The sequence below is a fragment of the Vulpes vulpes genome, chromosome 3 (genome assembly GCF_048418805.1).
Source record: "Vulpes vulpes isolate BD-2025 chromosome 3, VulVul3, whole genome shotgun sequence".
In the NCBI taxonomy this organism is placed as follows: domain Eukaryota; kingdom Metazoa; phylum Chordata; class Mammalia; order Carnivora; family Canidae; genus Vulpes; species Vulpes vulpes.
Window position 1 is genome coordinate 91,717,836 of NC_132782.1, and position 20,276 is coordinate 91,738,111.

General features: G+C 40.3%; 2 protein-coding genes and 2 pseudogenes across 4 annotated transcripts in view; 3 read left to right on the top strand and 1 right to left on the bottom strand.

Moving 5' to 3' along the window:
- ITGAM (integrin subunit alpha M) overlaps nucleotides 1-20,276 on the bottom strand; it is a 59,477-nt gene that overhangs the window by 30,677 nt on the left and 8,524 nt on the right. For all 3 annotated transcript variants that reach the window (XM_026011234.2, XM_026011235.2, XM_072753425.1), the window contains exons 3-10: nucleotides 14,304-14,407; nucleotides 13,926-13,996; nucleotides 13,662-13,779; nucleotides 8,219-8,349; nucleotides 7,624-7,769; nucleotides 6,742-6,895; nucleotides 5,557-5,707; nucleotides 4,842-4,915 (exon numbers count right to left, since the gene is read on the bottom strand). In XM_026011234.2, coding sequence (XP_025867019.2) covers nucleotides 4,842-4,915; nucleotides 5,557-5,707; nucleotides 6,742-6,895; nucleotides 7,624-7,769; nucleotides 8,219-8,349; nucleotides 13,662-13,779; nucleotides 13,926-13,996; nucleotides 14,304-14,407 — 949 coding nt within the window. The remainder of the gene's footprint in view (nucleotides 1-4,841; nucleotides 4,916-5,556; nucleotides 5,708-6,741; nucleotides 6,896-7,623; nucleotides 7,770-8,218; nucleotides 8,350-13,661; nucleotides 13,780-13,925; nucleotides 13,997-14,303; nucleotides 14,408-20,276) is intronic.
- Nucleotides 8,507-8,901, top strand: LOC112929271 (prefoldin subunit 4 pseudogene; annotated as a pseudogene).
- Nucleotides 14,686-14,999, top strand: LOC112929272 (ubiquitin-fold modifier 1 pseudogene; annotated as a pseudogene).
- Nucleotides 17,755-18,334, top strand: LOC140598132 (putative ribosomal protein eL39-like 5). The gene is made up of 2 exons (XM_072751510.1): nucleotides 17,755-17,840; nucleotides 18,125-18,334. Exons 1-2 carry the CDS (start codon nucleotides 17,755-17,757, stop codon nucleotides 18,168-18,170), a joined length of 132 nt encoding a protein of 43 aa, XP_072607611.1. The 3' UTR covers nucleotides 18,171-18,334.

Below are 20,276 nucleotides of genomic sequence, written 5' to 3' on the forward strand. Positions count from 1 at the left end.
AGGCAGAACTCAATCCCAGATCCCAGGATCATGCCCTGAGCCGAAGGCAGATGCTCAACCGCTGAGCCAGGCAGGCATCCCAGATTGGATTTTAAAAAAGATTCATCAATATATTGATTACAAAAGACTCATTTTAGACCCAAAGACACCTCCAAATTGAAAGTGGACAAGTGGAGAACCATCTATCATGCAAATGGAAGTCAAAAGAAAGCTAGACTAGCAATCTTTGTATCAGATAAACTAGATTTTAAACCAAAGACTGTAATAAGAGATGGAGAAGGACACTGTTTCATAATAAAAGGGTCTATCCAACAAGAAGATCTAACAATTGTAAATATTTACCAACTGAACTTCAGAGCAGCCAACTATAAAACCAATTAATAACAAAATTAATTGAAACACGTTGATAATAATAATAGTAGGAGATTTTAACACCTCACTCACAGCAATGGACAGATAATCTGAGCAGAAGATAAACAAGGAAACAGGGGCTTTGAATGGCCTACTAGACCAGATGGACTTCACAGATATAGTCAGAGCATTTCATCCTAAAGCAGCAAAATACACATTATTCTGGAGTGCACATGGAACATTCTCCAGAATAGATCACATATTGGGTCACAAATCAGGTCTCAACTGATACAAAAAGACTGAGATTATACCATTCATATTTTCAGACCAGGGTTTTAAAACCTGAAGTCAACAACAAGAAAAACTTTGAAAGGACTACAAATATATGGAGGTTAAAGTGCATCCTACTAAAGAATGAATGGGTGAACCAGGAAATTAAAGAGGAACTTAAAACATACATGGAGGCAAATAAAAATGAAAACACAACAGTTCAGAACTTTTGGGATGCAGTACATAGCAATACAGGTCTTCCTCAAGAAACAAGAAAAGTCTCAAATACACAACCTAACCTTACAACTAAAAGAGCCAAAAAAGAACAGCAAATAAAGCCTACATCCAGTAGAAGAGAAATAATAAAAATTAGAACAGAAATCAATGGTATAGGGGGAAAAAACAGTAGAACAGATCTACGAGAGGATCCCTGGGTGGCTCAGTAGTTTAGCACCTGCCTTCAGCCCAGAGCATGATCCTGGAGTCCCAGGATCGAGTCCCGCATCAGGCTCCCTGCATGGAGCCTGCTTCTCCCTCTGCTTGTGTCTTTGCCTCTCTCTCCCTCCCTCTCTCTCTGTGTGTCTCTCATGAATAAATAAATAAAATCTTAAAAAAAAAAGAACAGATCCACGAAACTAGGAGCTGGTTCTTTAAAATAATTAGTAAGATTGATAAACCTCTAGCCAAGTTTATCAAAAAGAAAAGAGAAAGGACCCTAATAAATAAAAACATAAATGAAAGAGGAGAGATCACAACCAACATCCCAGAAAGACAAACATAAGAGGATATTATGAGCAATTATACGCCAACAAGTCAGGCAATCTGGAAGAAATGGATGCATTTCTAAAAACATATAAACTACCTAAACTGAAACAGGAAGAAATAGAAAACCGAACAGATCCATAACCAGCAAAGAAATTGAAGCAGTAATCAAAACTCTCCCAACAAGCAAGAGTCCAGGGCTGAATGACCGCCCAGTAAAATTCTACCAAACATTTAAAGAAGAATTAGCACCTATTCTTCTGAAACTATTTCAAAATGTAGAAATGGAAGGAAAACTTCCAAACTCATTCTATGAGGCCATCATTGATCCCCAAGCCAGACAAAGATTCCACCAAAAAAGGAGAATTACAGACCAGTATCTCTGATGAACATGAATGCCAAAATTCTCACCAGGAAACTAGCCAATATGACCCAACAGTACATTAAAAGGATTATTCACCACGACCAACCACCCTACAAGGGTGGTTCAACATCCACAAATCAAATAATGTAATACATCACATTAACAAAAGAAAAGATAAAAACCGTATGATCCTCTCAACTGATACAGGAAAAGTATTTGAAAAAATATAGCACTCTTTCCTGATAAAAACTCTCCACCATGTAGAGATAGAGGGAATATACCTGAGCATCATAAGAGTATATGTGAAAGACCCATAGAAAATATCTTCCTCAACAGCGAAAAACAGAATTTTTCCCCTAAGGTGAGGAACACGACAGGGATGTCCACTCTCATCTCTGTTGTTCAACACAGTACTGGAAGTCATAGCCTCAGCAATAAGACAACATAAAGAAATAAAAGGCATCCAAATCAGCAAAGAAGTCAAACTTTCACTCTTCACAGACAACATAACACTCTATGTAGAAAACCCAAAAGACTCCACCAAAAAGTGCTAGAACTGACACAGGAATTCAGTAAAGTCACAGGATGTAAAATCAATGCACAGCAGTCATTTGCATTTCTGTAGACTAACAATGAGGTAGAAGAAAGGAAGTAAGTCAATCTGAGAAGGACAAACAGTGTATGTTCTCATTCATTTGGGGAATATAAATAATAGTGAAAGGGAATATAAGGGAAGGGAGAAGAAATGTGTGGAAAGTATCAGAAAGGGAGACAGAACATAAAGACTCCTAACTCTGGGAAACGAACTAGGGGTGGTGGAAGGGGAGGAGCGGGGGGGTGGGGGTGAATGGGTGACGGGGCACTGAGGGGGACACTTGACAGGATGAGCACTGGGTGTTATTCTGTATGTTGGTAAATTGAACACCAATAAAAATTAATTTATTTAAAAAAATGAAAAACAGAAAAATAAAAAAAAAGAAGAAGAAGAAAGAGAAATCAAGGAATCAATCCCCTTTACAATTCCACCAAAAACCCTAAGATACCTAGGAATAAACCTAACCTAAGAGGTAAAGGCTCTGTACTCTGAAAACTATAGAAAATTATGAAAGAGATTGAGGAAGGCACATAGAAATGGAAAAACATTCCATGCTCCTGAATTGGAAAAAGAAATATTGTTAAAATGTCTATGCAGGCAGCCCCGGTGGCCCAGCGGTTTAGCACCACCTTCAGCCCAGGGTGGGATCCTGGAAATCCAGGATCCAGTCCCATGTCAGGAGCCTGCTTCTGCCTCTGCCTCTCTCTGTCTCTCTCTCTCTCTCACTCTGTGTGTGTGTGTGTGTGTGTGTGTGTGTGTGTGTGTGTGTGTCTCATGAATAAATAATTTTTTTAAAAAAAATGTCTATGCTACCCAAAGCAATCTACATATTCAACACAATCCCTATCAAACTACCATCAGCATTTTTCATAGAGCTGGAACAAATGATCCTAAAATTTGTATGGAACCAAAAAAGATCCCAAATAGCAAAAGGAATGTTGAAAAAGAAACTGCAGCTGGAGACAATACAATCTGGACTTCAAGCTGTATTACAAAGCCGTAATCATCAAGACAGTAGGGTACTAGCACAAAAATAGACACATAGATCAATGGAACAGAAGAGAGAACTCAGAAATGAATCCTCAACTCTATGGTCAACTAATCTTTGACAAAACAGGTAAGAATATCCAATGGAAAAAAGGAGTCTCCTTGACAAATGATGTTGAGAAAACTGGACAGCCACATGCAGAAGAATGAAACTAAGTCTTTTTCTTACACCATACACAAAGATAAACTCAAAATAGATGAAAGACCTAAATGTGAAACACAAATCCATCAAAATCCTAGAGGAGAACACACACAGCAACCTCTTTTGACCTCAGCCACAACTTCTTGCTAGAGATGTTTCCAAAGGCAAGAGAAACAAAAGCAAAGATAAACTATTGGGGCTTCATCAAAATGAAAAGCTTTTGCACACAGCAAAGGAAACAGCCAACAAAACTAAAAAGCAATCTACAGAATGGGAGAAGATATTTGCAAATGTCTAATCAGATAAAGGGCTAGTATCCAATATATATAAAGAACTTAACCAAGCTCAATACCAAAAAACAAAAACAAAAAAATCTAGTCAAGAAACAGGCAGAAGACATGAATAGACACTTTTTAAAAGACACCCAGATGGCTAACAGGTACATGAAAAAAATGCTCAACATCACTTGGCATTATGAAAAGAGCCCAGATGTCCACCAACAGATGAATGGATAAAGAAGGTAGTGTATTTAAATATATATGATGGAATATGACTCAGCTATCAAAAAGAATGAAATCTTGCCATTTGCAATGACATGCATGGAAGTAAAGGGTATTATGCTAAGCAAAATAAGTCAGTCAGAGAAAGACAAATACCATAAGATTTCACTCATATGTGGAATTTAAGAAACAAAACAGATGAATTCAGGGGAAGGGAAGGAGGGAAGGAAAAATAAAATAAGATGAAAACAGAGAGAGGCAAAGCATATGAGACACTGAACTCTAGGAAACAAACTGAGGGTTGCTGAAGCGGAAGTAGGTGGGGCGAAGCAGTAATTAGATGATAGGTATTAAGTAGGGCACTTGATGTCATGAGCACTGGGTGTTATATGCAACCAGGAATCACTAAATTCTGCCCCTGAAACTAATAATACAATATATGTTAACTAAATTGAATTTAAATAATTTTTTAAATTTTTTAACTTAAAAAAAGAAAAGAAATCCTAAAGTTTTCATCACAAGAAAAATAAATTTTGTAACATATGTGGTAATGAATATTGATTAGACTTATTGTGGTGATCATTTCACAATATATGCATACAGCAAATCATTATGGTGTATACCTGAAGTATCATTCATATATCCATTATATATCAAGAAAAAAACATAATTAATAGGGAAAAGGGACCACTGCTCCCCATCAAAGAAGTGCTCCCCAACAAGTCCTCATTGCAAATAAGAGCCCCAAACCCTTGCACCTCTTCTCCCACTTCCTCTCACCCAATCCCAATTTAATGAAGGACCACTTACTGAAGTGATGGCAGCACTGAAGCCTTCCTGAGACATCTCATGTTCAAAGGAGCTGCTACTTCCTGTCTTAGTACCTGTAAGGAGGAGAGCTTTCTACATTAAAGAAAGCGGAAGAGCTGGAACTCAAGTACTGTGATGACCAAACAAAAGGAGGCTCAGGTGGGAGCTATGTTGAATTAGAAAGCATATACCCCTTTTAAAGAGATGGTAGCTATTTGGCTCCAACTGCTTTTTGCCAGATAGGAATGCAGTCTAATCTTCCAATTTTTTAAGAGAAATCATAAATCCAGATTGTATATGAAACTTCCCTCAGTTTTTAAATTATTGTAATCAGTAAATATTCATTGAGCACCCACTATGTACCAGGCACTATTCTAGACACTGGAGATACAGCAGTGAATCCAACAGTCAAACATTGGCAACATACCCAAATTCTTTGAAATATACTGTGTGAGGCCCGACTCCCCTACCCTCCAATTTTCCAGCCTATAGCCAAGGTTTGCAAAGTAAAAATAAAGTCTAGATCTTTTGATTTCAAAGGGAATGACCAAGTGAGACCAAATTTGCTGAGAACTAGAAGAAGAGGAGAGAGAGTTGAGTTGATGCTGAGAATCAGGATACCAAGAGTTAGGAGGTTCTAGTCTCTAGAGGAGAAATCCATATTCAGGGCTGCCTCTGGACCTGCTGCAGGAATGCAGAACCTTAACTTACTTACCCTCAATTGCAAAGATCTTTTCCTGAAGCTGGTTTTGAATGGTCTTTAGAGCTTCAAAGTTATTCACCCGGAACACATGATCGCGAGGAGGCTTGGATGCAATGATGTTAAGCTCTTCACGATTTTTTAGATTGTTGAAAGCATCTCCCACCTGTTACCAAAGAATAGAAGCCAAATTAGACACCATCAGGGGGTAGCAGTGTCACCCAGCAAAGAAAATTCTGCAGGAAAAGAATCTGAAACAATATTTGTCAAATGAGGGAATACACCAGAAGGCCTCTGGGACAGGGCCACCCAGTATAATAAAACACTGCACAGAGCAGCCTGTCAAGGGAGTAATTAGGAGCTGAAGTCCAGCCTTTGGTTCCTTTGCTGTGCCATGCCTCCTGATGTGGGTCTGACCTCTCCCCAGTGTAAAGGGAGCCTTTTCCTCTTTATGAAGGGGTTTCCTACCTACCAAGTCATGCACCCATGATGATATCTTTTTCTATGTCATATAAGGTACTGTGGGAGTTGGATTACACTGATGATCCCAACTCTTTACCCCTTCCTAAATCCAAGCCCTTTCCTCCAAAACTTTGCTGTATCCTCTTACTCATGGCAGAGTAATCTGCCCTGCTTATGTCTCTGGGTGCAGCCATGTGTCTTGCTAATATCCATTGATTAGTGGATGTTATCATACACGATGCAGACAGAGGCTTTAAAAAGTACTTGCAACATTTCCATTTGCTCTTTTGTTCCTCTGCCTTCACCATGAAGACATGCCCAGGCTAGCCCATTGGAGGATGACACAGGGATCCGAAGAGCCAAGTTACCCCAGTTATTCCAGCCATTCCAGTCCAGCAAACAGACACAACTGGCAACCCTCAGAAATGGAGAGAGTTCAGCCAAGATTACCAGAGCTGCCAACCAACCTTCAATGATTACAGATATAAGAGTGAGCCAGTCAAAACCAGGAAAATTGCCCAGATGTACTACAGACTCATTTATTGTTTTAAAGACTGAATTCTGAAATAATCTGTTACATAGCATCATTGTAACACCAGTTGCCTGATATAGGCCCATATGGGCTGGCGGTGGCCCTTTGCCCACCCTGGTTTTAGGGATATTTGCAAAGTGAAAGGAGGGTGTATCCAAACAGAAACCCTCTACAGAAGCATCAGCCCAGAGAGCCACATTTCCTACCCCAATGACATAGCGAATGATCCCCTCTCTGTCTGCTTCAGGGATGACATCCTTGTAATCCAAGGGATCACCATACTTTTCTCCATCTGTAATGACAACTAGGATCTTAAGAGCATTCTCCCGGGCTCCACTGCTGCTGTGAAACAGTTCTCTTCTGTCCAGGGAAGAGGAAAGAAAAGTCAAATGTGAATAGACAGAGATCATCTTAATGCTAGGGAGGAAATGTCAAGAGTCACAGACAGATGCAGCCAGGAGGGGCTTGGGATCCCCTGGAATGAACACTGAGATGTGGCTACCACAAGACCTGGAAAGACACAGAAGAAGAGAGAAGAGTGGAAGGAAAGGAAATCTTCGCTGCCTTTAAATACTTTTGCATAGATTTATTTTTCTTATTTTTCTTAACTTTCTAAAACAAATCTTTAAGCTTAATTGAGCCCTTGCAAACCTTTCCTGGTTTGATGCTACAGCTCTCTAGCTCATGCTCCTGCACTTTTATCCCAACCCTCACCCTCACCTCTACACACACACACACACACACACAGACACACACACACACACATACATCAGACTGAAGTTCCAAAAGAAGATATGGTGACATCTCCTCCTTGCTTAAAACATTCAGGGAATCCCCACTAGCTTTTCAGTTGCCTTAAGTGACCTGGCCTCAAATGATCTCTGTAGCTTCCCTCTAGCCTTACCCTCACATATCCCCTTCACTCCTACCTTTACTTACAACTTGTATTTCATGAGCACACCATGCAGAGTCCCTCCTCCACACCTTTATTCATGTCCTTTATCCCATCCCTGTCTGTGTTCCCTCTGCATTCTTCAAATCCTAACAAAAAAATATCACCTCCTCCCCATCCTAAGCAAAGAGCTTACACTACTTTGCGGATTCCTGTGGCAGTGTGTGTCCTCCCCAACAGCTGTTGTATTGACTTCACCAGAAATGATGGCTTAGGATTTTTCTTGAACTCATTGAAGTTAAAATGAATTTGGAAGTCTTCAGAGAACTGCATCAAAGAAAACTGGGAACAGGCATCTGGTATTACACTGGAGAAGATGACCCTCCTCACATTTACCCATCTCCCAGGAGGCCCTACATAAATATTGAAACATTCCAGTCTCCAAATCCCTCCAAATTCTACACTGTCCCCAATCTTTCTGCCTCACCAGGACAGAGATCTGCCATCAGCTCCCATTTCTAAGTACTAGAACTCAGCCAGAGATAAGATGTGGATTTTATCTCCCATTCCAACCCTTATCAATTAGTTAAAGCTGCCTGCTTCACAGAGCATTGGAAGAAGCTGAGGCTGCTTCCAGAGCAGGAAAGAGAATCATGAAAGAAAACCATGATCAACTGGCAATTTGGCAACATCTGCGATAGAAGTAAAAGGGGAAAGTGGCAGCCTGCCTGGTTGCCCTGTATTTGCCAGCCTTGCATGAGCTATTTCCTAACCCATCCATTTGCCCTCACCAAGGTTTTGGAATTCTTGAATTGATCCATCACAGTTGAGACAAACTCCTTCATCCGCTGAAAGTCAGTCGGGTTGATGCTACCAGAGCCATCAATCAAGAAAGCAATATCACTGTCCTGCCGAGGACATTCTTTGGGAACAAAAGAAAGAACATGAACTAATAATTAAGCACCAGAGACAGGGGTTCATTTTTTGCATGTTAGCTCTTTGCTAAGCAGTAAAAATAAAAGGGAAATAATATGCAACCCATGTTCCAAGTTTAATAAAAATATGGACATAGTCCCAAGATGTCAGCTGCCATGCAGAAGGCATTTGCAGAAAATGCCAATTTTACTTTTGAAGATCGACAAAAGATAAACAAATTTTCATGGAATACAAGTAGAATCACAGAGCTGAAGGAAGAAATAGTAGTAAAAAAGAAGCAACTACAAAATTTAGAGATGCTTTTAAGGACATCATGTTTGCAGATAGATGACTACTGCTTAATGATACCTTATCAAATTGGTGATGTTTTCATTAGCCAACACAAGAAATGTTAGAAGAAACAAAGAAAAATTTTCAGGAAGAAACTGATGCCTTAGAATCCAAAGTGGAATCAATTCAGCAGGTGTTAGTATATTTAAAAGTTCAATTATATACGAAATTTGGGAGCAAAATAAACCTTGAGTCTAATGAAAGTTAGACATTTTATAATACTTTTTTAAATTTGTTTAATAAATTTGATTATTTAATACTATTTGAAATATGGATGAAGTAATAGAAAATTTTAGTTAATTCTGCCCAAGGAAGTCAGGAAAAGTAGATATACCAGAGTTAACTCTGAGAATGAGAAATAATTTGCCATAAATATAAAGGGAGAAAGAAATTACAGGAAAAAAAGGAATAGCACATATAACAATATGCTGGATGTCCTCCTTCCTTCTGTCCCCAGCCCCAAATCCACCTTCTACCCTCCTCCAATCTGATCTGCAGCCTAGCAAGTCAGCCTACATGGATCACATGTATTTTGGGTTCCTTTGCCCTCTGGTTTCTACTTGGGTTTGCCCAATTAGGAGCCTTAACAGAAGATTAGAGACAGGTAGAAGAGTATGATCAGAGTATTTTCCTCTTACTCCTGCCCTGGAAGGTTGCTTTGGGCCAGATGTGTCTCTCAATGGAAGATCACTGCTCCTCTCAAGGAAGCACACTCCAGAGAACTCTCTCTCTTTCTGAATTCTGGTTACTCTTCCCTCCCCTTGTCCAATCAGCCTAAGAATGGTAACAGCTCTGCTGCTCCTTGCCCTGGATTCCTGGATCATCCATTGTGGCTCCCTAAGACTCTATCAAATAAAATTAGTCCCTTTGTTAATAAATCCTTCTCAAATTATTCTAACTGGGGTGAAGCATTTATTCCAGTCAAAACCCTGACTGATACAAAGGAGATGAGCTTAAAATTCTTCCACAGAATTGAGGGACAGAAATGGCACTACTAGGATAAATCTGTGTAATGGGAATGGAGATGAGCCTATGTCATTAAGCAAAGGACGGTTAGGAAGGACCTCTCTATCCCAAAAAAGAAGTTTGACTTTATCCCTTAGGCAGTGAATAGCCACTGAAGTTTCCTTAGAAAAGGAAGTGAGATGATTGTTTTCTGTATTTAGAAAGATTGCTGTAGCAATGAAAAGTTTCTAGCCACTCCATTCATGATTGCCAAACATTGGAAACAACCCAAACATCCTTCAATGTGTGATCAAATGAACTTGTGACTGGGACTAGTAAATCTATGCAATGGAATACTATTTAGCAATAAAAAAGGAAAGAACTACTGATACACATAACAACACAGATGAATTGCAAATACCTTATACTAGTGAAAGAAGCCAATCTCAAAGAGTTGTAATTCCATTTATGTAGCTTCTTGAAAGGACAAACTATATTGTGATGGAGAACAGATTAGTAAGTGCCAGGGACTAGGATGGATGGGAAGAAGGCAACTAATTATAAAAAGATAGCATACAGGACTTTTTAGGGGAGTAATAGAACTATTGCATTCTGTTCATGTTGGATTTTTTATAAAGTTTTATTTTTAAGTAATCTCTACAACCAATGTGGGGCTGGGACTCACAATCTGAAGATCAAGAGTCACATGCTCTTCCAACTGAGCCAGCCAGGCACCCCATGTTCATGTTGGGTTTTTTAATGAAAATCTATATACATATCTTAAAATTCATGGAATTGTACACTAAAAGAATAAAGGCCAATTTTATTGTATGATCTTTGAAAAAGTAAAATTACCCCCCCAAAAAAGTATTAGTTTTTTAAAAACAGATAAGCAGATTCTAACATTTTTTTTTAATTTTTTTTTTTTTATGATAGTCACAGAGAGAGAGAGAGAGAGGCAGAGACACAGGCGGAGGAAGAAGCAAGGCTCCATGCACCGGGAGCCCGATGTGGGATTCGATCCCGGGTCTCCAGGATCGCACCCTGGGCCAAAGGCACGCGCCAAACCGCTGCGCCACCCAGGGATCCCAGATTCTAACATTTATATGGAAAATATACAAAGAAAATTAACCAGAGAAATCTTTGAAAATCTCAAAGATGGGTTAAATGAAAAGAATCAAATGTGTACAACACACTATCATTTGTGGCACAAAGTAAAGACTATAAATATGTATATATTTGTGAATATAAGAACGGAAAATGTTTTTTAAAAGAAAAATATTGAATGCTGAGAGTGAACACTAAAGAGGGGCTAAGAGCTGAAGCCACAGAACTGAATGGAATTGGCCTGGAAGAACACTTGGACAAGAATAGAAGCTGTAACCTAGTACCCCTACACATGCAAGGAAGGCAGAGGGAGAGTGCCTGGAGATGAAGTTTACCAGAAGCCCTTGGCAGCAGGAGAAGCAAGAAGAAGGGAAGGGAAGGGAGGGGAAGGAAATAAGGGGGGAAGGGAGGGGAAGAGAGAGGAGGGGAGAAATCTAGGTGTTTGGGGAAGGAAGAGATGATCTGTAAGTCACATCAGAAAAGTCAGTAAACATGAGGACAGAACAGAGATTTGGCATTTAGGAAGTCACAAATGCCATTTGCAAGAGGTTGGAGAGAAGACACATGTCAGAGGGTGAAGAATGGTAATATGGGGGAAATGGAAACAAGAAGAGAGAACTCTTTTGAAAAGTTTGATGATGAAGGAAAGGAGAAACAGCATAAGATGTATAGGAGACCAGGGAGAGGAAAGGTTATTTTCATTGCTATCAATATTGGTGGTTGATTGCTTTTAAGATATGGGTAAGTGTAAGCACGTTTACATGCAAAGGAGGAAGGAAAAATTTAAGCTCCTGGAGAGGATGAATGATTGAGGATGTGGGCTTCAGTTGGTGATGTGATAAAGCCTCAAAAGTCCAGATAGAAGAGTGATTCAAGGAAAGGTGGACACTCAGGTCTTCCTCTAAAACCAGTGAGACACTGCCAAGGGTGGTACTGTTGCAAAAATTTGAACAAGGAGGAGTAAGTAGACGGAGTTCATCCCTGGCAACCTTGATTTTCTTTATGAAGAAGGAAGGAATGTTATCCATTGAGAGTAAAGTACAAAGAGGCAGAGCTTGGAGGGGGAAAAAAACCTCTAAATGGAAGACATATCAGCCCTTGGTTCTAGAACCAACTTGAAGCCAAGCAAAAAAGATGGACAACCAGTTGAAGAAATAAATGGTAGAAAGCAGCTTGAGAAAAGATTCAGTCACTTGCTCACTCACTCTCTTTCAATCGACAAATGTTTGGTGAACAAGGATGTGGTAGGCAGCCACCAAGATGGTCTTCAAGATTCTCACCTCCTGGATATAACACCCTTGCACAGTCACCTTCTCTTGAAAGTGAGATGGAATTTTTTACTCACTTCAAACGAACATAAGATGGCAGAAATAATGTACTATTACTTCTGAGATCAGATTATGAAGACTATGATTTCTTTTGTGGCTGTTTTCCCTCTTTCTCTCTTGCTCTCCTACTCCCTTGTGTACTCACTGTAAGGGAGGCCAGCTGCTCTATGGGGAGCAGTTGTGAGCTGCTTTATAGGGAACCCCATGTGAAAAGCAACTGAGAGAAACCTCCAGCCAACAGCCAGTGAAAACTGGGGCCCTCAGTTCAACAATCTTGTAAGTGAGCTTGGAAGTGGATCTTCTTTCCCCAGTCAAGCCTTTGGATGAGCTCCAGTTTAACAAGTTGACTTCAATTTCATGAAAAACCCTGAGGCAGAGGCACTCGGCTAAGCCATTCCCAGATTCCTGATTTGCAGGAACTGTGATATAATTAATGTTTATTGGGTTTAGCTACTAAGTTTAAGGGCAATTTGTTAAGCAGAAGTAGATATAAGAGTGCAAGGGGGGAATCTCTGGGTGGCTCAGCGGTTTGGCGCCTGCCTTTAGCCTAGGGTGCGATCCTGGAGTCCCGGGATCAAGTTGCGCATCGGGCTCCCGGCATGGAGCCTGCTTCTCCCTCTACCTGTGTCTTTGCCTCTCTCTCTATGTATATATGTCTATCATGAATGAATAAATAAATAAATAAATAAATAAATAAATAAATAAATAAATCTTTAAAAAAGAAAGAGAGAGAGAGCACAGAGCAGGGATGCTTGGGTGGCTCAGCGGTTGAGTGTCTGCCTTCAGCTCAGGGTGTGATCCTAGAGTTCCTGGATCAAGTCCCGCGTCAGGCTCCCTGCATGGAGTCTGCTTCTCCCTCTGCCTATGTCTCTGCCTCTGTGTGTGTGTGTGTGGGTGTGTGTGTCTCTCATGAATAAATAAATAAAATCTTTTTAAAAATTAAAAAGAGCATAGAGCAATGAACAAGATAGTATCCCTGCTATCATGAAGGCTACATTCCAGAAGAAAGGACAGAAAAGAAACAAGTAAAATATGTATATGAAGATGGTAAAGTATGACAATATGATAGGAAATGATGGTAGAAATGATTATAAGAACCGCTCAAAAAAAAAAAAAAAAAAAAAAAAGAACCGCTCAAGAAAGGCCTCTTTGAAGAGGTGACATTTGAGCTGAAATGACAATAATGCATTGTCCGCTAAGATCTGAGGGAAGAAGATTCCAGGCTGAAGGAACAGTAATTGCAAAGGCCCTGAGGTAAGGACAGCTTGATGTCATTCTTGGAGAAGAAAGGCAGCCAGAGTGCCTAGAGTACAGTGACTGAGGTAGAAGGGATGGGAGACCCTCAGAGGCTATGATCAGGAGACTCAGGTAGTTACTCTAAGGACAATGGTTGGGACATCATCTTACAAAGATAAGTGGCTATAACAAGACCCTTGCATCTCTCCACATCATCTCTGTTGGAGCCCAGTTTCCTCCAGCTTCTGCATCTAGACCTCTAAGTCATCCCCCAGGCTGTAAACAGCCCCCACCCCAGTCCTGCCCTTACCCTCACACTGCCCATCTGTATTCCCTCCCAAAGGCCACCTACCTCGGAGCTTCTCTGGGAAACTCTGCGGCGGCTGCCATAGATTGGATCCAAACAGGAAGCATAAGCCATTCACATAGGTGTTCTCCTTACAAGTTTGGTGCACAGTGGGGCCACAGGCCTGGGGGAAGGTTGCAGGTGGGAAATGCTGTTCATGCTTCCTGTCCTTTCACCCGAGCACCTCCAACCTCCACAGACCAAAGCCGCAGCAGCCATGGGTCCCTGACTTCTTCCCTCAGGACACTCCCATGACCCAGGACAACTCACCAGCAGTCGGAAAGGGTTGGTGGCAAATGCCAGAGACAGGCCCAGAGATATGTTCACCGCCTCCAGAGGGACTGAGGAGACATGTATAAATGGTCACCTTCAGGGAGCAAAAAGGGCTCTGAGAAGACAAACACAGGTCACTTTGACTTGGGAGACATGGAGATCCAACAGGTCAAGGAGAGACACAAGTTATAAGAAGGAATATGAAGAGGGTATCTGAGGGTGTCTGAGGTAGAATCTGCATACAGCACAGAGGCAGAGAGCTGAACACCTGGACCCCAAACCACAGACCCCCCAGAACAAAAGATGCCTGGCAAGTTCAGGTATATGCACAGGTGGAAGCCTAGCCCTGGGTCCCAGGGAGGGGCAGTGACTCACCCTGCAGTTGGATGGGCTCACACTTGCCCGTGCTGTAGTCACACTGGTAGAGGCCACCTGTTTGGTTGGCAGCCTTTATCTCCTGGGGGGCTCCAACCACAAACCTGGGAGACCAGGTAGGAACAAATCACCACAGGGACAAGAGAAAACTGACATGTGGGGAGAGGAGACCATGGACGTTCTGCCTCCCAGAGGAAAATGAGGAGAGCCAACCCTCACACAAATTTCCCAATTCCCAGAAATAGGAGGAAGGCTCAGCAGAGAAAAAAAAAAGGGAAAATGTTAAGTCTTGAAAGGGGAAGAGGGTGCGGGACCGGGTACCCTAGAAGAAGTGGGAGTCTAGACAGAACTAGTTGGGGTCTCCATCCGCAGGTGCTTCACTATGCCAAAGGTTTCCTTTAAGATCACGCTGATGCAGACCCGCGGCTGCCTTACAAAGTACTTAGTGTTCCTGAAAGTACACCTCTCACAGCAGTCTTAAAGTTTCCAGCAGAAGAATTTAAAGTTCCTACAGCAACAAGTGCAATTATTACCAATGATGGAATAGGAATAAATCCTGCACAAACTGTTGGAAATGTTTTCCTAAGGCATGGTTCAGAACTTCAAATTATTCCTAGAGATCGTGTTGGAAGTTGTTAATATCTGCTGCTTGGAACATAGGATGACCTTTCCAAATATTGGTATTGTTGTAAAACTGAAATCAGGCATTTAAAACTATGAAAACACCAGTAGCTGATGAAATAATGAAGGGTGGCTCTTTCCCTTCTTGTTATTCACACTCTTCCTGTGAAGAAGGAATGTTTATGCACAAAGGGTACCATCTCCACAGAAGATCATAGTCTGTCATTGCTACCTCACAACACATAAGAGGTATTTCATTTGGGGTCACTTTGGGGTCAATGGATTATCCAGCTGTGTTTTGTAAGTGGTGGATGCTTCTGATAACTCTTTCTGAGAATATTTGGGAAATTAAAGTTTACCAAATCTTCTATGTGTCTGAGTTAAAAATGTATAAAAGGACCGTAGGACATACGTCGCTTGATTGCATCTGACTTGGAGACTTTAAAAAAGTTGAATTCCTAATTGTATATTGTTTATGATAAAGGACATATACATAGAAATGAATAGTTATCTATCTCAGCTTTTTATCATTTAGGTTTTGTTTAAGTTTAAAACATATCAGAGACCCCAAAATGGAATTTTTGATCTAGCCCTGTGTGTAAAATTGATATCCCACACCAAAGAGTTTTAACTATGATCTTGCAGAATACAGTAGTTGGTAGGAACTGAGAATAAAGTAGAAGCATTCTTAGCTGAGTTATGTATCCTTTATCAGTCTCTTAATACTACTTTTAAAACAGGAATCTTCAAGAAATCCTTCTTATTGAGGGTAATATTTCTAAATAGCATTCAGGAAGAGAGTATTGGAAAGATCTCAATTCACAACAGAGCTCTAGAAAATTGCTAATTGGAAATTCTGGTTTTTATGCTTACTAAAGACCCAACATTTAAGGAGGTGTTAAGTTTAGTCACCGATATGAATAAGAAGTCAGGAAAGGGATCCTGGAAAAGCCCCAGTGACTGTTTTTTTAATAAGGAGGAAGGAAACAAAAGACAGTGAAGGAGAAAAGAAAGCGTCACAGAAAATGCCAGCTGGATTGGCAAAAGCACAGAGAGTGTGTTGTGCAGAACCAAGAGGGAAAGAAAATATCTGACATTGTCAGAAGGCCCAGAAGGACAATTGGAGAAAGCAAAGTGTAGACTTTGTCAACACACAGACTTCAGAATTCCCCTTATGATAATACAAAGAATGATATGTGTAAGGGAAGATTTTATTTGCCCTTACAGAGGAAATCAATATCCATGCAAATCTTGAAAGATGAAAGGAAGGCTCATAGTAATCCTGAACAAGTGCTGGGCCTGCTATAGTCTAGATGGTGAGCTCCCTGGCGGCAGACTCTATGTCTTTCTTGCTCTTTCTAGACCTGGAAATGTAGTAGGCTTTCAATAGTACTTGCTGAATTATTCATGAATAAAGTATCTACCAGTTTTTTTTAAAGATTTATTTATTTGTTTGTTTGTTTATTTATTTATTCAGAGAGGAGAGAGAGAGGCAGAGACACAGGCAGAGGGAGAAGCAGGCCCCATGCAGGGAGCCCGACGTGTGACTCGATCCAGGGTCTCCAGGATCATGCCCTGGGCTGCAGGCTGCGCTAAACCGCTGAGCCACCCCAGCTGCCCTCTAAGACCAGTTTTTATCTAAACGTGTTTCAGTTACCTTCCCTGTCAAAGGCCATAGGTTCATTGAGAAAAAAAATATGAAAGGAAATGCAACAGGGTCAGCATCTCAAGGGTAACACTGATAGTTTTTTTTCTTTTTTTTTTTTAATAAATTAATTTTTATTGGTGTTCAATTTACCAACATACAGAATAACACCCAGTGCTCATCCCATCCAGTGCCCCCCTCAGTGCCTGTCACCCATTCACCCCCACCCCCCGCCCTCCTCCCCTTCCACCACCCCTACTTCGTTTCCCAGAGTTAGGAGTCTTTATGTTCTGTCTCCCTTCCTGATATTTCCCACACATTTCTTCTCTCTTCCCTTATATTCCCTTTCACTATTATTTATATTCCCCAAATGAATGAGGACATACATTGTTTGTCCTTCTCCGATTGACTTACTGCACTCAGCATAATACCCTCCAGAGCCATCCACGTTGAAGCGAATGGTGGGTATTTGTTGTTTCTAATGGCTGAGTAATATTCCATTGTATACATAGACCACATCTTCTTTATCCATTCATCTTTCGATGGACACCGAGGCTCCTTCAACAGTTTGGCTATTGTGGACATTGCTGCTAGAAACATCGGGGTGCAGGTGTCCCGGCGTTTCATTGCATCGGTAACACTGATAGTTAAGTTTAAGAAATTAACCAGATACTGTCATATATTTGACAGATGAACAGTAAAATTCTGAATTGTAAAGGTAGAAAGGTATGCTGCTAATATTTGGGAAGTTTTTATTTTTCTAAACAAAACTGATGCTTAAATGTAGGAATACCCATTACCTGAATTTTTTAATTTAAATTAGATTTCCCTCCATCTTGTGTCTACAACAAAATCTGCCTGCTTTGTTACATAAGTTGTGATGTCCTGTGCCATAAAGTAATTTCTTTGGTTTTAAAAACTTTGTTGTAGTTAAGTCCCTTAAATTACAAACAATTTCCTAAAGAACTGGACATTTTGTTATTAAGTAATTGTGATCTGTAAGTTCTTTGTGCAGAATGTTTTGAAATATATTTTGTTTAAATACATTATTGGTACATAATATCTATAAAAATACATTTTGTCATTGTGTGAAGAAAAAAAAAAGAAAGGAGAAGAGCTTCTCTAAGAATTACACAAAACTGCCTTTTCACTGCCATCCTGGTTGCATGTGGTTGACTGATCGCTATGTCTTCTCACAAGACTTTCAGAATCAAGCAATTCCTGGCCAAGAAACAAAAGCAGAATCGTCCCATTCCCCAGTGGATTCGGATGAAAACTGGTAATAAGGGGATCCCTGGGTGGCGCAACAGTTTAGCGCCTGCCTTTGGCCCAGGGCGCGATCCTGGAGACCTGGGATCGAATCCCACGTCGGGCTCCCGGTGCATGGAGCCTGCTTCTCCCTCTGCCTATGTCTCTGCTTCTCTCTCTCTCTGTGTGTGTGACTATCATAAATAAATAAAATAAATAAAAATTTATTTATTTTAAAAAAATAAAAATAAAAATAAAAAATTTATTTATTTTAAAAAAATAAAATAAATAAAAATTTAAAAAAAAAGAAAACTGGTAATAAAATCAGGTACAACTCCAAGAGGAGGCACTGAAGAAGAACCAAGCTGGGTCTATGAGGAAGCATTGCACTTCATGAAATAGCAAACATAATTGGCACACATATTTAAGCCGCATGGAGATCACATGTTCCTATCCTATCAATATGGAAACATCCTTCCTACCTGGCCAATAGACCTGTCTTATCAAGGAAATTATTTTCTCTGTTACTATGTCTCTATACCAGTAGGTTTCAGCTGAGCTGCTGCTGTGTCCTGATTTGTGAAGTACTGAATTCCCCCTCCTGTCAGATCTCACATAGCACCGTCTGATAGAACTTTCTGCAGTGATAGAAATGGCCCTTGACAACCAAGTATTTAAAGTGTGGCTAGGGGACACCTGTGTGGCTCTGTCTGCTAAGCATCTGCCTTTGGCTCAGGTCTTGACAGGGAGTCAGCATGTCTCCCCCTCTCTGCCCCTCCCCTGCTCATGTGCTCTCTCTCAAATAAATAAAATATTTAAAAAAAAGAAAAAAGAATTACACAAAACCAAGAAGTCATTTAAAAATTGTTGAATCCTAGGGATCCCTGGGAGGCTCAGCAGTTTGGCGCCTGCCTTTGGCCCAGGGCGCGATCCTCGAGTCCTAGGATCGAGTCTCACATCCGGCTCCCCGCATGGAGCCTGCTTCTCCCTCCTCCTGTGTCTCTGCCTCTCTCTCTCTCTCTCTCTCTCTCTCTCATGAATAAATAAATAAGTAAATCTTTAAAAAAAAATAAAAATTGTTGAATCCCATGGAAACTAATGAAAATGAAGATACAACTGTTCAAAATCTTTGGGATACAGCAAAGGCAGTCCTAAGAGGGAAATACATCACAATGCAGCATCCCTCAAAAAATTGGAAAAAACTCAAATACACAAGCTAACCTCACACCCAAAGGAACTGGAGAAAGAACATCAGATAAAACTTACACTCAGCAGAAGAGAGTTAATAAAGATTTGAGCAGAACTCAATGAAATAGAGACCAGAAGAACTGTAGAACAGATCAACAAAACCAGGAGTTGGTTCTTTGAAAGAATTATTAAGATAGATAAAACATTAGCCAGCCTTATTAAAAACAAAAGAGAAAAGACTCAAATTAATAAAATCACGAATGAAAAAAGGAGAGATCACAACCAATACCAAGGAAATACAAACAATTTTTAAAATGTATTATGAGCAGCTTTACACCAATAAATTAGGCAATCTAGGAGAAATGGACGCATTTCTGGAAAACCACAAACTACCAAAACTGGAACAGGAAGAAATAGAAAACCTGAACAGGCCAATAACTGGGAGGAAATTGAAGCAGTCATCAAAAACCTCCCAAGACACAAAAGTCCAGATCCAAATGGCTTCCCAGGGAAATTCTATCAAACATTTTTTTCTTTTATTTATTTATTCATGATAGAGAGAGAGAAAGAAGCAGAGACACAGGCAGAGGGAGATGCAGGCTCCATGCTGGGAGCCCGACGCAGGACTCAATCCTGGGACTCCAGGATCGCGCCCTGGGCCAAAGCCAGGCGCTAAACCGCTGAGCCACCCAGGGATCCCCAGAATTCTATCAAACATTTAAAGAAGAAACAAAAATAAATAAATAAATAAATAAATAAATAAATAAATAAATAAATAAATAGAAGAAACAATACCTATTCTATTAAGCTGTCCCGAAAGATAGAAAGGGACAGAATATTTCCAAACTTGTTCTATGAGGCCAGCATCACCTTAATTCCGAAACCAAAGACCCCACCAAAAAGGAGAATTAGAGACCAATATCCCTGATGAAAACAGATGCAAAAATTCTCAAAAAGATACTAGCCAATAGAATCCAACAGTACTTTAAGAAGATTATTCACCATGACCAAGTGGGATTTATCCCCGGGATGCAAAGTTGGTTCAACACTCTTAAAACAATCAACATGATAGATCACATCAACAAGAGAAAAAAAAAAACAAGAACTATATGATCTTCTCAATAGATGCAGAGAAAGCATTTGACAAAATACAGCATCCATTCCTGATCAAAACTCTTCAGAGTGTAGGGATAGAGGTAACATTCCTCAGCATCTTAAAAGCCATCTACGAAGAACCCACAGCAGATATCATTCTCAATGGGGAAATACTG